The sequence below is a fragment of the Trachypithecus francoisi genome, unplaced genomic scaffold, assembly GCF_009764315.1.
Source record: "Trachypithecus francoisi isolate TF-2019V2 unplaced genomic scaffold, Tfra_2.0 Contig01579, whole genome shotgun sequence".
Lineage (NCBI taxonomy): Eukaryota > Metazoa > Chordata > Mammalia > Primates > Cercopithecidae > Trachypithecus > Trachypithecus francoisi.
In genome coordinates, this window is record NW_022681442.1 from 20631569 (window position 1) to 20647345 (window position 15777).

The 15777-nt window shown below is 42.9% G+C and overlaps 1 protein-coding gene across 2 annotated transcripts in view; it reads right to left on the minus strand.

Moving 5' to 3' along the window:
- RBM20 (RNA binding motif protein 20) overlaps window positions 1-15777 on the minus strand; it is a 194527-nt gene that overhangs the window by 33032 nt on the left and 145718 nt on the right. For both annotated transcript variants that reach the window (XM_033182982.1, XM_033182990.1), the window contains exons 6-7: window positions 8455-8595; window positions 6935-7066 (exon numbers count right to left, since the gene is read on the minus strand). In XM_033182982.1, the coding sequence (XP_033038873.1) occupies window positions 6935-7066; window positions 8455-8595 (273 nt within the window). The remainder of the gene's footprint in view (window positions 1-6934; window positions 7067-8454; window positions 8596-15777) is intronic.

Below are 15777 nucleotides of genomic sequence, written 5' to 3' on the forward strand. Positions count from 1 at the left end.
AACAAAGCTGTAATCACCCCAGAAAAAATGAAACGGGAGAGAAAAGAGTAGGTCTATGATAAAATTTTGATTACCTTTTTATTATAGAAAAGTTCAAACATACACAAAAGTAGAGAGAATGGTTTATTGAACCCCGAAGAATCCATTACCCATCTTCAGTCAATGATGCTGACCAATCTTGTTGCATCTTGATATGGTTTGGTTCTGTGTTCCCACCCAAATCTCATATTCAATTGTAATCCCAGATGTTGAAGGTGGGGCCTGGTGGGAGGTGATTGGATCATGCGGGTGGTTTTTAATGGTTTAGCACCATCCCCCTAGTACTACTCTCGTGATAGAGTTCTCACAAGATCTGGCTGCTTAAAAGTGTGTAGCACCTCCCTGCTCCCACTCTAACTCCTGCTCTGGCCACGAAAAACATGCCTGCTTCCCCTTTGCCTTCCGCCATGACCGTAAGTTTTCTGAGGCCTCCACAGCCATGTTTTCTGTACAGCCTGAGGAACCATGAGCCAATTAAAACTCTTTTCTTTATAAATTATCCAGTCTCAGGTAGTTTTTTGTTTGTTTGTTTGTTTTTTTGCGACGGAGTCTCACTCTGTGGGCCCAGGCTGGAGTGCAGTGGTGTGACCTTGGCTCACTGCAACCTCTGCCTTCTGGGTTCAAGCGATTCTCCTGCCTCCGCTTCCTGAGTATCTGGGATTACAGGTGCCTGCCACCATACCTGGCTAATTTTTGTATTTTTAGTTTAGGTTTCACCATGTTGGTCAGGCTGGTCTTGAACTCCTGACCTCAAGTGATCCGCCTACCTCGGCCTTCCAAAGTGCTGGGATTACAGGCGTGAGCCACCCCGGCCTGGACTCAGGCAGTTCTTTATAGCAGTGTGAGAATGGACTAATACACATCTGTACTCACCACCTTCCTTCCCCACCTCCTATATTATTTTGAAGCAAATGTCAGACATTGTTATCTTTACATCCATTCTGCGATGACAATGATCCCGCTCAACAGTCCCACAAGGGACCATCTACAGTGCTCAGAGTTAACACATCTTGCTGCTTTTAAGACAAGGCTGAGATTCCAAGCCCCATGCAGTTCCAGAAAAGTGCTGGCATATTAAGAGGGAGGCACCACCACTTGGAATCTCAACCCAGGAAGAGTAGCCCCAGCTGTGCCCGCACCTGGCTGGGTCACCCTGGGTCAAGGCTTATTGCCTATGGGAAAGTCACTTTCTCTACCTGTAAAGGTGGGTTGATGAGGCCCATCTGGCATCCACCAAAAGCCTCAGGGCATGGCAGGCTACACCTGTAAAAGTCACAGAGTGCTTGGCCAACATGAAGGGAGCTGCTGGAGAGTTTCATGCCCTCTGACAACTCCACAGCTGTTTTACACACTTCAAGAGTCCTAGGAAGACGCTGAAACCTTCCAGATAAGGCCAGAACTCACCTAAGCCAGATCCCGTCAAGGCAGCCCCCACTGTTTCAACATTACCAGGCTTTCTAGGCTCGACATCATCACTCGCCCAACTCCTGCGTGGAAGCCCTGTCTCTCTTTAGCTAATTCTCCCCTTCTTCAAGGCCTTGTTTAGGAATCTCTTCCCTTTTTCACACCCCTCAGTCATACTGCCTTTTGCCATGGAACTTCTGGTCGCCCCTGTACTTATGCATTCATGTTTAAATCTTGTGTAATTTTGCACAAGAATAATTTGTCTCCCAGTTGGAGAGTGAACTCTTCCCTGAGAACCATGCCTTGTATGCTTTGTAACTATCAGTACATAGAGAAGACTCTCAATCATCTTCCCAACTGAGAGCACCATGGACCATTCACAAGACTGCTTCCCAGGGCCAGAAGCCCTCTCTGTGGTGAGGAGGCTGGCAAGACCAGTGGCTCTGAAACCAGGCCCTCTGCCCTCAAAAGCACCTTGGAGTCTCATTCCCACCCCAAGCCTATTGAAGAGAATCTCTGGGCAAGAGGACTCCTCCGACAAAAAATCCCCTGATGACTCTCTGATGAAGTGACTGGGAGACACTGGTTTACATTATTCCAAGTTCACTTCTGCATCAAAGAGATTATGATTCCATACTTATTGACAAAGTTTCTATAGAACAACCCAGAAAATATTCCAATCGTCTTGTCCAGGTCTGTAGGAAGAAGGCTATTCACTTTTTATTGTTCCTTCAGATTTTCTCTTTCTTATTCATTTTGCATATTTATTAAACATCTATCAAGTGAAAGGTTCTGCCTCAAATAAGCTGAGGAACAGAACCTTTGCCACAGGAAGTATATGGGGAGATAAGATATGTGCATGAGGAAATATTCAAGAGAGGAAATGAAAAATACCTTAAAATCTCTCCTTTCTCTCCCTATACTTTGCCTGGTGAGCAAAAGATAAAGTTAGAGGAGAAAGAGCAATCAGAATTTCTCCCTACCTCTGCAAACCCTGGTGGGACCTCACATGCAGCCCCTTTGGCCCAGAGATGCACAGGGATACAGTGTTTGCCCTGTACCTTCCCAGTAGCCACTGTCCTTCCTCCTGATAGCAGCTGCTCCTCCCTCATCTTGCTCCAGAGCTCTGGGTGGGTCTCTGCCCAGCTCTGAGGATGTAGCCGATGACACAGGTCCAGCCAATCACAGCATGACCTAGCCCTGGCCAGAGATCAGTTTAGGGGCGTGCACCTGTGCTAAGCTAGTCCAGTCAGAGCTACTCTCTCAAAAGTCCCAGGACTTTTGTGGGAGCTTCTAGGAAAAAAACTCTGGCTTTCTCTTGTTGAAGGAAATGGAAGGGGGAGTAAGAACTGCTGAGGTCACTGTAGCTATCATGCCACCTAGAGGAGAGAGCCTGGGCTGCAACGGCCCACCCCAGGGAGCCCCCAGTAAACAAGGCCAAAAGAGCAGAAGGCAGAGTGGACAGAAACCAAGTCCTAATGAGAGTCTCTGGGTCCTGAATCCAGCCGTATCTGCAGCCAGAGCTACTCCTGGACTTTTCATTTACATGAATCCATAAATTCTTTCTTTTCTTTTTTTTTTTTACTTAAGCCAACAGGCTTAATGGAGATGAATTTCTGTTACTTGCAGAGAGAGATTCATATCAACATAGGGACCATAAAGCATGCATTACTATGTAGTTGAAACATACATTAAGTTGTTTTCACATCTGTTATTCCATGCGGCCTTCACAATGACCTTAAGAGGGAATATGGCAGCTTGGAGAGCAGAAAAGCCCTGCTAAAGATCAGAAAACAATGTGTTCTGGGCCCTTTCCATTCCAAGTGTGCTCCGAGGACCACCAGCAGCAGCATCTCTTGGGACCTCGTTAGAAATACGCAATAACAGCACTACCCTAGATACGCTGAATCAAAGTGCATTTTAACAACATCACCAAGTGATTTGTATGCACACTGAAGCTTGAGAAGCTCTGTTATAATACTATCTCTGCTGCTTCTTGGCTGGGTGACTATAAGCAAATTACCTGACTTCTCAGGGTTTTTTTCATGCAGACAACAGAGATCATAATAACACACTATAACAACGCAGCTTTAGTGCAAAACCAAAACAGTACTAAGTTTTAATCATAGCTCTTCCAGTAGCTAAATACAATCCTGGGCAACTTACTGAACTTCTATTAGCTTCAGATACCTCATCTGTAAAACTGAGATAATAATAGCTGTCTAACAGGACTGATGTCAGGATTAAACAATGTATGTAAAGTGCTTGGTACATTACCTGCTCCAGAGTACCAGGACTCAATTAAAGGTGTATATTATTGTTATTGTTTTACTCTTATAATTACTGCTATTATCCACTCTACATACCTCACAGGGTACGGTGAATTATGAGACTCAAAAGATAATATATGAAAAAAATGCTTAAAGCCAAATTACTCAAAGTATAGTCCTTTCCTGATCTGTAAACTGAGGTTCACAGAGGTTAAGCAACTTTTCTAAGCTCACCAAAGCAGGAAGTGGTAGAGCCCAGGCTGACATCACCACCTTCCAATCTGGGATAGGTCACATGGTTGTCAGTGGTTCTTTGTTTATTTGCTTTTACTCCCACCAGACTGAGTTCCTCGCCAGCTTGCTACTTCTACCTCCATGGCACCTGGCCCAGTTCCACCCACGGTGAGCACTCAGTGCCTATTTGCTGAAAGCAAAACTCGACAATCTAACCTCTTTAACCCATGTTTTTTGCACCACCCCAAACTATCTCCCTCAGGAAGGTATTACTATGCTTTGGTACTTTAAGTTAAGAAGCCAATTACTACCGTTAATCTTAATCAGAAACTTATGACAACATCTCATTTGGAGACCAAAGTTCCACTGGGAACTTAGTGTAGAAATTCAATTCTAGCCCCAAGGGGAGAATCCAGGAGAACAGGAACTTTGGCTGGACACAGAATGGGGTGGGATCCTTACTTGTCTGAAAGAAGCAATATACTTTCATTAGGGGGGAAAAAAAAAGCCAAATTCTGCCGGAAGGAGAACTGTTAGCGAAGGAACTTCAGAGGCAATGATGCAAGCAAGGCAGATTCAAGACCCTGGAAGCTGGTTGACACAGTACCCATCTACATATGGAGACTTGTCAGAATGCCAGTCCTAGCCACTGAGACTTTGTCTTCTGACTTCAACCTTAAAGGTGGATTAAGGCCTGTGGGTCTTGGACAAAATGGATCCTAAGTCAATGTGGAATGAGCTAAAGTGAACAGGAAAATCCCTATTAAATGGAACAGTAGAAAGCACAAAATAAGAGGGTAGATTTAAACACAAATATAGCATTAATTACAAGAAATCCAAATAGACTTGGTGCTCCAGTTAAGAGAACTCCTGCAAACCAATAAGAAGACACAATGCAAAAGAAAAGCATGGGCAGATGACTTGAAAAGAAACATCCCATCAAAGAAGATCCAGATGGAACAGCCAACAAACAGATGAAAAAGTGCTCAACCTCCATGCACAATTAGGAGGATAAAATATAAAACTGTGATAAACTGGCCAGGTACAGTGGCTCACACCTGTAATCCCAGCACTTTGGGAGGCTGAGCTGGGTGGATCATGAGGTCAGGACATTGAGACCATCCTGGCCAACATGGTGAAACCCTGTCTCTATTAAAATACAAAAAATAAAAATAAAAAATAGCCAGGTGTGGTGGTGCATGCCTGTAGTCCCAGCTACTCCAAGGTGAGGCAGGATAATCACTTGAACCTGGAAAGTGGAGATTGCAGTGAGCTGAGATCGCACCACTGCACTCCAGTCTGGTAACAGAGCAAGACTCCGTCTCAAAAACAAAACAAAACAAAACAAAACTCTGATAAACCATGATACTCTCCAAGACAGGCAAAAATTTTAAAGTTGGACAAGACAATGTGTTAGTAAGAATGTAGACCACTGAAAACTCTTTTTGTTTTTTGAGATAGAGTTTTGCTCTTGTTGCCCAGGCTGGAGTGCAGCAGCACAATCTCAGCTCACTGTAACCTCCACCGCCCAGGTTCAAGCGATTCTCCTACCTCAGCCTCCCGAGTAGCTGGGATTACAGGCGCCTGCCACCATGCCCGGCTAATTTTTGTATTTTTAGTAGAGATGGGGTTTCACCATGTTGGCCAGGCTGGTCTCGAACTCCTGACCTCATGATCTGCCCGCCTCAGCCTCCCAAAGTGCTGGGATTACAGGCGTAAGCCACCACACCCAGCCGAAAACTCTAATACACTACTAGTAGGAGTATAAATGTGAGACAACTAATTTTGGAAAGAGCTTGCTGTCATCTAGGAAAGTTGAGGTAAGCATGCCTTATGATGCAGCTATCTCAATCTTAGTTATGTATGTACCTCTAGTTGTATGCTCAAGTGCATATATACCAGGATGACATGTTTGAGAAGGTTCAGATTAGCCTTGTCCCTAAAACAACTCAAATGTCCATCAACAGTAGAATGGACAAACTGTACAGCCATATGTATATATGGAAATGTATATAGCCATATGTATGTAATGGAAATGTATATAACAATGAAAATAAATAGACATGCCCAACAACATGGATGGCATCATGTTGAATGAAAGAAGCAAGATCTGTAAAAACACAGCATGATTCCATTTATATAAAGTTCAAAAACAGGCAAAACTAAACCATAATGTTTAGGGAGGCATATACAGGTGATAGAACTATAAGGAAAAGCACAGATATGATTATCGTTGAAGTCAGGAGAGTAGACAGGGAGAGGTTGAACATGAGGAGGGACTCACAGGAGCTTCTGGGTGCTGTCCATATTCTACTTCTTGACTTTGAGGGTGGTTTTATGGGGTTTATGAGATCCCACCCCTTATTACTTTTTAAACCGTACAATGTATAATTAGCCATTTTTCTGTGTGTTCTGTTATACTTCACAATAAAACAAAAAAGAAGGGAAAGAAAAGAAAGAAATGTAGATCAGCTAAAACAAAAGCAAACCCTGGTTTGGAACTATTTGAATGCATTCCCGAGTTCTGACAGTGGCCAATTCAGCCAAGGGCTGCTTAGAAGGACTTCTATGAGGCTTAAGATGTAAATATGAAGGAGAGAGAAGAGAGCAAGAGATCAAGGAGGTGACAGAGGAAGAAAAAGTTACTGAAGGTCTGTATAGGTAGAGAAGGTTGTATTCAAGCGTTTATGCCTGGAACTCCCAGAACCTTTCCCTTCTGACTTAGTTCCCCTGTAAACATCTTCTTCTGGAAAACTTTCCTTGGCTCCCAGGCAGACTTAAGTGTCTCTTTGCACTTTGTATTTACCTCAAAAGCACTTTTCTTGCCATGCTGCAATGGTTTGCCTCAAGATCCTCAAAGGCAGTGTGTCGTTTCTGAATCTTTTCCTATCCTCTCCTTTCCACCAGCATTTAGGTCAGTGCCTAACAAGGAGGAGAAACTCATCTGGTGCTTGTTGAATGACTTAATGAACAAGATAATACTTTACCTTGAGCTGCAATTCCTTGTATCTCTTGGACATCCGAATGAGCACCTTCTCACCATTGATCACAGCAGATTTTTCTTGATAATACTGGACCATGGCCTGCGCAGCTTCTGTGTAAGCCATCTCTAAAAAGGCCTAAGAAAGAAAGGAAGGACACTCACTGGACTTGACTTTAATGGTCTTAAACAAGATTCAGTACAAGGCATGATTCCACGTCTATGAAGTTCAAGAACAGACAAAACTAATCAATGGTGACAGGAGTTAGCATTGAGCTTCTCTCTCAGGTGGGGATGGGGAACTGATGGAGAAGAAGCATGAGGGAACCTGACATTCTGGAAATGCTCTATATCTTTACCTGGGTGTTAATTATATGGGTGTACACATGTAACAAATTAATGGAATTGTACACGTAGGATGAGTGTACATTACGCACTGTAGAGTATGTGTTTTATACCTCACTTAAAAGGAAAAAAAAAAGTCAGTATAAGGAAGAGATCTCTTTGATCCCATCTGTTCCAAGAGACCTTTTTATAAACATCACCAAAAGAGTTCATTATAAGATGGCCCTTTCCTGATCCCCAGGGTTACCAGACATTGTTCTTAATTATGTATGTCTGTCCTGGGCTACATCATGCCATAGAATCCCTCTGAGATGGGAGAGTTCACTAACCCACATTTCCCTGGAGGGGCAATTGCATATGTGGCCTTGAGCTGATCCCTATAAAACTTGCTATTTGGTGGTGATGGTGACAGCAAGAGACACAAGCTTTGGTTATTTGAGCTCTTACTTTCCTTATAAAGACAGAAACATATTCAAAATTCAGGAACTCACAAACCCCTGGGCTTGAAGGAAGGCCATGTTGTCGTGAGTTACAGAAAAAGGAAAATTCCCCAATTATGTTTCCACAGCATCTTTCTTCTTTATTTAACTGCTCTGATAAAACACAGAGAAATGGGCTTTTCCACTCAATCTATGTCTACTGAGAGTTCCAAAGAGACTGTTTTGACTGTGCATCAGTTTACCCCAGTAGCTGGTGTGGTGAATTTGTTGCTGCTATTGTTTCTTGGATTTGTTTGGTTTGTACTATACTGACAATATACTGATCCTGATTCCTCAGTGCTACAGGGGAAAAGGGGTTAGTGACAGGGAAGCCCTCACTGTGAGCCCCTAACTCCCTTGTTTCCTTAAACTAAATGGTCTAAACAAGCTCATTCCCTTCCTTCTCTCATATTTATTTCTGAATTTCAGATGCACGGCTTTTCTCCGTGCTGTCATAGTCTATGACATTAGCGTGGGCGACTAAGAAGTCAAGATTCTTTAGGGTTTTATTTCACATTCTGCCACCCAGCTTTCTAAGCGCCTCTTTCTTGATAAACATTTTAGCACCTCTAGCTCTCACTTGTCAAATGGGAATAATACTAATCTAGGGACTCTCACCACATCAATGTTACAAGCTGAATTCTGTGCATTTACCCATCACTAATGTGTGGTATTACACTGGAGTGAAAATACCTAGACCTACCTGATTAGTCGACTTCATGAGGATGTAATTAGTGACCTTTCCGAAGGGCAGCCCCAGGTTAATGACGTCATTCTCAGTGCAGCTTCCTTCAGGGAGATTGCAGATGTGCACCACGCGGCCAGCGCCTTTCCGCTGTGCAAACTAATAGCAACAAGGATCAGTCGTGGTCTTCAGAAGACGGTTCCCTTTTCCCCTCTCTTCCAGACATTCCTAATGGCTATTTTCCCCCCAAACAATGATTGTAAAATGATAATTTACAAAATTAATGCAGAAAAAATCCATTCACAGACACACATAAAATATCAATTGTATTCTATCTCTTTACAAAAGGATTCATAATATATATATATTTTTGAGACTGGGTCTCACTCCCATCGCCCAGGCTAGAGGGCAGTGGTGCAAACACGGCTTACTGCAGCCTTGACTTCTGGACTCAGGTGATTCTCCCATCTCAGCCTCCCAAGTAGCTGGGACCACAGGCGTCCACCATCATGTCACAGTAATGTTTTTGTTTTGTTTTGCTTTGTTTTTTGAGACAGAGTCTTGCTCTGTCGCCCAGGCTGGAGTGAAGTGGTGCAATCTCAGCTCACTGCAAGCTCCGCCTCCTGGGTTCATGCCATTCTCCTGCCTCAGCCTGCCCAGTAACTGGGACTACAGGCGCCCACCACGCGGCTATTATTTTTGTATTTTTAGTAGAGACGGGGTTTCACCGTGTTAGCCAGGATGATCTCAATCTCTTGACCTCGTGATCCGCCCGCCTCGGCCTCCCATAGTGCTGGAATTACAGGTGTGAGCCCCGCGCCTGGCAATAATGTTTTTTATAAGCAGTAACAACCAGGGCTGTGGAGGATATGAGGAAATGAGCATATCCGTATGTTGCTAGTGGGAGGTTGAGTATCTATAAACTTTTGAGAATACACTTTAGCAATATTAAATAAAACAAAGTATACAGAGCCCACGATCCTGCCATTTCGCTCTTAGAAATGTACCCTATAGAAATAATAGCACCCCAATATATGATGGCTCATGTGCAAGGACATTTATTACACTAATTTATTAGGTGACAAAAAATTTTGGGAACAGCCTGAATGTCCAACAATAGGGAAATGTTTGAGTAAATGATGGTTCAATCATACAATGGAAAACTACAAATCCATGACAAGAAGGAGGTAAATGTGCTGATATAGAATAATTTTTTTAAGAAGTCAGAGTCTTCCTGGACCACTTGGACTAGAATGCAGGTGGCACAATCATAGCTTACTGCAGCCTTGAACTCCTAGACTCAAGCCATCCTCCTGACTCAGCCTCCCGAACTGCTGGGACTACTGATGGCTTGAGCCATCACACCCAGCTAATTTTTTTTTTTTTTTTTTTTTGTATAAACAGGGTCTTGCTGTATTGCTCGGGCTAGTCTCAAAATCCTGACCTCAAGTGATTCTCTCACCTTGGTGATATGGAATACTTTTTAAGACAGATTGTTAAGTTAAAAGCAGGTTACCAAGTAGTATGTGTACCATGATGCCATTTTTGGAAAACAAAACAAAAATATATGAAAAAAGATGAAGCAAGTGTTGTAAAATTTTGATAATTACTGGAATTGGGTGATGGGTATATAAGGATTAATTATACTAGTCTCTACTGTTCTGTATGTTTAAAATTTTTTGCAATAAAAAATGCTTAAAGAATGTCAGCACAAACAGACAAAGATGTGGAGCATACATATCAACCTGTCGGTGCTGGTTATCTTCAGAGGAAGGCAGTAAGATGAGACATGCTGAACCTTCTTCATATATACCTCATATTGTCTGACTTACAATTCCAATAAAGAAAAAAGAACATAGAAAAGTTTATGAGAATCTAATATACATGCATTGACATTCACAGCAATAACCTGTGGTTTAGGGCAGTGGTTTTCAAAATATTTTCAGCTTGGAATCCTTTCTTCAAATAAAACTGATTTATACCAATGTATTCAACAAATAAAAGAGCTTTTCTGGTCAAACCTTGGGGTCTGGCACCCTGACACCACCCCCACCTGGCAGTCTCAAAGGCACCTCTAAGGAATACAGTTTGGAAGCCACCATTTGGCCCTAATCAAAGCTCCTGGAGGGAGGAAATGTGTCTGTCTGTTTTGTGCAAACCTTAATCAGCCTAGAATCTCTGGGAGGGTCAAGAATTAGTAACCATAAGCCAACCCAATGTGGAAGAGAAGGATATAATTTTCCAAACCTGAAACACATTCTAATAGCACAGTCTCCATTTGCATAATCACAATTTTCTATGTTAAACCGAACTTCAACATCTAATTACATTTGATGTGGGTCCGACTCCGCTAAGGTAATACAGGGGGAAAGTCTAAGATATCATCCCTAACAAGGGCTAATGCTTGGGTAATTCTACCATGAAAAGCCCTCGTTTGTCTCATTTGAGCTGAAAACAATTACAGTCCATAAGAATTTCTCCTTTTATGGTTCAGCCCTGAATTGCAGAAGCCCAAGTGCCTCTTTCCGACCTCCCACTCTGCAATGTCCAGAGGTCAAGCACTTTCCCAAAGGGGAGCAAGGATTCAGGCAGCTCCCAGAGCAGCTCCTCATCTCCCTAAAGTGCAAATGCGCTCTCCATCAGCTAGGAGACTTTGAGTCTGAGCCTGGCTAGTGAGGACTGAACCCTTCTGCAGAGATGAAAGGAGGAGTGCTATTAAGAAGCAGAATCTTTGCCTCCCATTAGTGTGAGTGTTCACATAAAGATGCAGACACAGCTGAGCTTTCAAGCAGGGCAGAGTGGCTGGTCCTCTGAGCTTATCACAAGGAGGGTTGAGGCTGGGCGCTCTGCCTGGTCTCCTCTTAGCGAGGCACGTTTCTGCCCCATGTGACTTTGCTGTGCTTGGCCTGTGCTCATGCGTGCTTGGACAACGGAGCAGACACCCAAGGCAGTTTCGAGCCTATCCTGCTCCTGGCCTATCCAGTTGCCTAGTGAACAGGCATGAGAGCCAGTGCCTCTCTCATTGTCTCCTCCAGACTGAAAGGACAACTCGAGAGGCTTTTATTGGAACATAGCACAGCAACTGCGGCTGCTGGGTAGTAGAAAAAACAACCTCGCAGCTGCCGGTCACCAGAGAGAAGTATTCATGCTGTAGATGTTGTTACCAAAGGCACTAAAGTGAATGGGTCGCAATTAAAATTTCCACTCAAATTTTAAAAAGACATCTGAGTTCTTTCTCTTCCAAGATTTTAATCAGAAATAGAAGCCGGATTTTACCAATTCCCTTGTTGTCATTTATTAAGATACAAATGAGATTTTTAGTATTCTTCCAGATAATAGTAATTTGGAGCTTTCCAATTACGAGCTACATCAACTGCAAATGGTTATAGGAGTGCCAAAATATTGATCCCTCAGGCTGAAGGCCAAGTTCCTCCAGTAACCATGAACAGCTTCTTCAGTTAAACCATTTACTTCAGCAGACTATTTTCTAAGTGAGCCATGAAATGAAAATCTTGAGAATCTCTGGGTTAATAGTTTGCTTTTGTGTGGTGTCTGGCTTCAGGGCATGTGGCAAATCCTATCCAGTTAGAAAGATAAATTAATTTTTATGTGTTCTATTCTTTTGCCAATATTTTATTTAGGATGCTTCATCAAGCTCTTTTCTGCCATTGATCTGAAATATCTTTTGGTTGTTGTTAAACTCCATTTAGGTTCAAAACCATCTATGATTCATACGAGATGTAGAATAGTAAGTATTATCACTCTATTCTATTCTCATTACACTTTACATAAACATTGCTATTATTTGCCCTATGCCCTGTAGGAGATCTGAATGATGAGGGAAAAAGGGAGGGAGCTAGGGAGGAAAGTGAGAAGGGAAACAGGGGGAGTGAGGTCCCTGAGCGGTACATCAAAAGTACAGTTTGTACATCAGAGGCACTGACAATACTGAGTGCCCTTGAGAAAGCGTCACCATGCTGTGCAGTAATTCTCAACCTGGGCTCTCTTATAAGCCCTTAAAGGTCTTCAAAGGTAATAATACTACAGGAAGCAGGGGGCTAAACATTATTTTTGACATTGAAAAATGCGAGTTGAGATCATACTTTGAGTTTTTTTATCGATATGGTAATCTGCTGTTAAATTCAATTCGGCCTGAGGATGCCTCCATACTTTGAGTTCTTACGTAAGGAACTGCAGTTTAGCACATCAACTAGGTGAAAGCCTGAAGTAGTGTACTTTTGTAACAAATAGCTGAGTCTCAGCCAATCACAGCAGCCAAGCTTCAGTTAATCACAGGCAGCCGACTGATCAGACCATGTTCAAATTAGGCAAATACGGAGCTGTAACCAATCAAGCTGTTTCTGTACCTCGCTTCGGTTTTCTGCCCATAAATGCTGCCTGCCCACGTGGTGCAGTGGAGCTCTCTGAACCTCTTCTGGTTCAATTAAATTAAATTCTGTTAAATGTAATTCATTTAAAATTTGTCTTTTAACACTGGTTAGCTCTTAGGCTAATCAGAAAGTCTAATTGGTGTATCTCTTTGATTAATAAAAATGGGTCACTAGTTACTTATTAATACAAGTACTTTGGCAGACAAAATCTTTCCAAATCTGAAAATGTGGGACAGTGGCTGCTTGGGGTGGAAGTAAATAATGAAAGGGGACTTGAGCTATAAAAAGCTTGGAACTTTCCAGTGGAAAGAACATCCTGCTAGAAAAGAGGGCCTGGGTTCAATCCCCAGCTCAGCCACTGATTAGGTGCATGACAGAGAAACTAGTTTCCTTTTCTGAGCCTTAGTTTCCCCATGTCTGGAACCAGGGAGGTGACCTGTAGGTCTAAAGTCCTTTCCAGATGTAAAAAATATATATGCTTATGTGGCTCTAAGTTCTAAAATTCTACTCCTCCCAGACGCCTTGACAAGCTAAACCCCAAGAACCAGGATAATGATAGCTTTCTCCAACTGTGCTCAGCATAAACAGGAAACCCATGTCTTTCCCACTCCCTGTCCCAGTGAATGTAATGTTTGTCCTCTCTCTCCATGTAATCGGCTGTTTAACCATGCATCCATTCCCAAGCATGTTCATCTTTCAGACATGTTTGTCTGTGTTAGTAGTGGTCTCATCTTTATAGGACTGAAGATAAGCTCCAAGCAGTGAGCACCTTGTTTATGAACCCTGCAGCTCCCTGAATAATTGTGCTGCCACAGTGGCTAGAAAGAGTTGAGATGATACACAAAGGAACTACAGACACCTGAGCCTGGGGCCTCTCTGAGAACAGACTCACGTCAAGTGTGAGTTTTATAGTCACCAAGTACCAGAGTCAGGGAAGTGGGAGAATCAGACACACCTGAGTCTGTACTGAATTTCTCCAAGCCCAAGTTGGCTTGTCTGTAAAACAGGGGTAATAAAAACGGATTCCACAGGACTGCTGGGAAGATGAAATGCCACCGTGAATGTACGGTGCTTTGCTGCAATACCTGGCATTATGTAGGCTCCTGTAAATAATGTTTATCTCCTTCCTCCTCCCAACAGTTAAAGGATGTGTTACAATGATTCTGGGTTGGGGAAAAAATATTGCTGTGATTATGTAAGAGAAGGTCTGTATTCTTAGGAAATTCAAGCTTAAAAAGAAGCGAAGAGATACAATGTCACCAACCTACTCTAAAAATAATGATTGGCCGGGCGCGGTGGCTCAAGCCTGTAATCCCAGCACTTTGGGAGGCCGAGACAGGCGGATCACAAGGTCAGGAGATCAAGACCATCCTGGCTAATACGGTGAAACCCCGTCTCTACTAAAGAAAAAAAAAAAACTAGCCAGGCGACGAGGCGGACGCCTGTAGTCCCAGCTACTTGGGAGGCGGAGGCAGGAGAATGGCGTAAACCTGGGAGGTGGAGCTTGTAGTGAGCTGAGATCCGGCCACTGCACTGCACTCCAGCCTGGGCGACAGAGCCAGACTCCGTCTCAAAAAAAAAAAAAAAAAATGATTTAGGGGAAAATGCATAGCTGATCAGAGGATGGATAGATAGATGGATGGATAGATAGAGGAAGATACAGAGAAAATGACAAAGCAAATGGGGCAAAATATAAAGGAGTGAAGTTAATCTGGACAAAAGTTATATGGGAGTTCCTTACACCATTTTTGTAACTTGTCTGTGTTTGAAATATATTAAAAGTTATCAAAAATAAATTTTAAAAGACATACTGTAGGGGAGAAGGGCAGATCAAGGTGTTGCTGTGCTCTGTCTGCTGAGCGCCCAGGAGCCACACATAAGACAGGTGCATTGAAAACTTTCTAGCAGAGGTCACATCTCTAAGACAGCTAAGTTGCAGGAGAGTGACCAAAGCCCTAATCACCAAGCTAAAGGGACAATCATCCTTTTGCAGCCTCAGGGAGGCTTTAGCCTGCCTGCAAGCCAGCACTGACCTTGAGTACCCCACATGGGATCAGGGGCCTGGGCTGTGCATTTTCACAAGCTGGGGCTGCACCTTTAAAACCAGATGGTGCTACTGATGGTTCATATGGCTGGGCCCCAGACCTCTCAACTGACCCTCAACTCTTTTATAGCTGGGGAGAAATGCAAAAGAAGCAAACAGACTTGTATATGATGATTCTGAGACCTTTCATTTCCCCTTGGTGCAGGTAGAAACAGGCTTCACAGATGAGTTCAAATAAGAGGCCCAACTTCAAATAACTTAGAGTTGCAATAAAAATATGGCTGACGGCAATAGTCCTGCAGGGTGAGAGGTCTCTCAAACTGCTTCCCAGAGCTGCGAAGTATAGATTCCACCTTCAGTAAACGACTTCTGTGCTCCAGCCTGATCTCTCTTAGATGTGACCTAATTTTTTCTGGCACAGAGTCTGTGGGCCTCTGCTGGTTTTGTTCTAAACATGCCTAAGAACAGACATGGCAAATATTTCTCTCTCATGATGTTGATTTATTACCTGTTATGCAGAGAGCAAGATGTTGATTTTGAACCTATTATGCAGATAGCAAATGGCTGTGAATTCCATAGCTATGGATCTTGGCTTAACTTGCAGGGTAGACATTGCCTTTACTAATACTTTCAAATATTTTATAGAGCATATTAGCTTTGACTTAGAGTGAATTAACTTTTACTGGTAAATCCACAGGATTGCCTACGGATTTTGGAAAATTCACCTGTTTAGCAACTTCAACATCCCTGGAAACTGTAGAGTCACAAAACATTAAAATTGGGAGGTCATCTGGTCCACGCTGTATATGAGGACACTGAAACCTGAGAGAAGTTAAGGATCTTAATCTGTGGTCAATTAAACAGTGGCAGATTTGTGATTAAAACTCAGATGTCACTGAAAAAAAA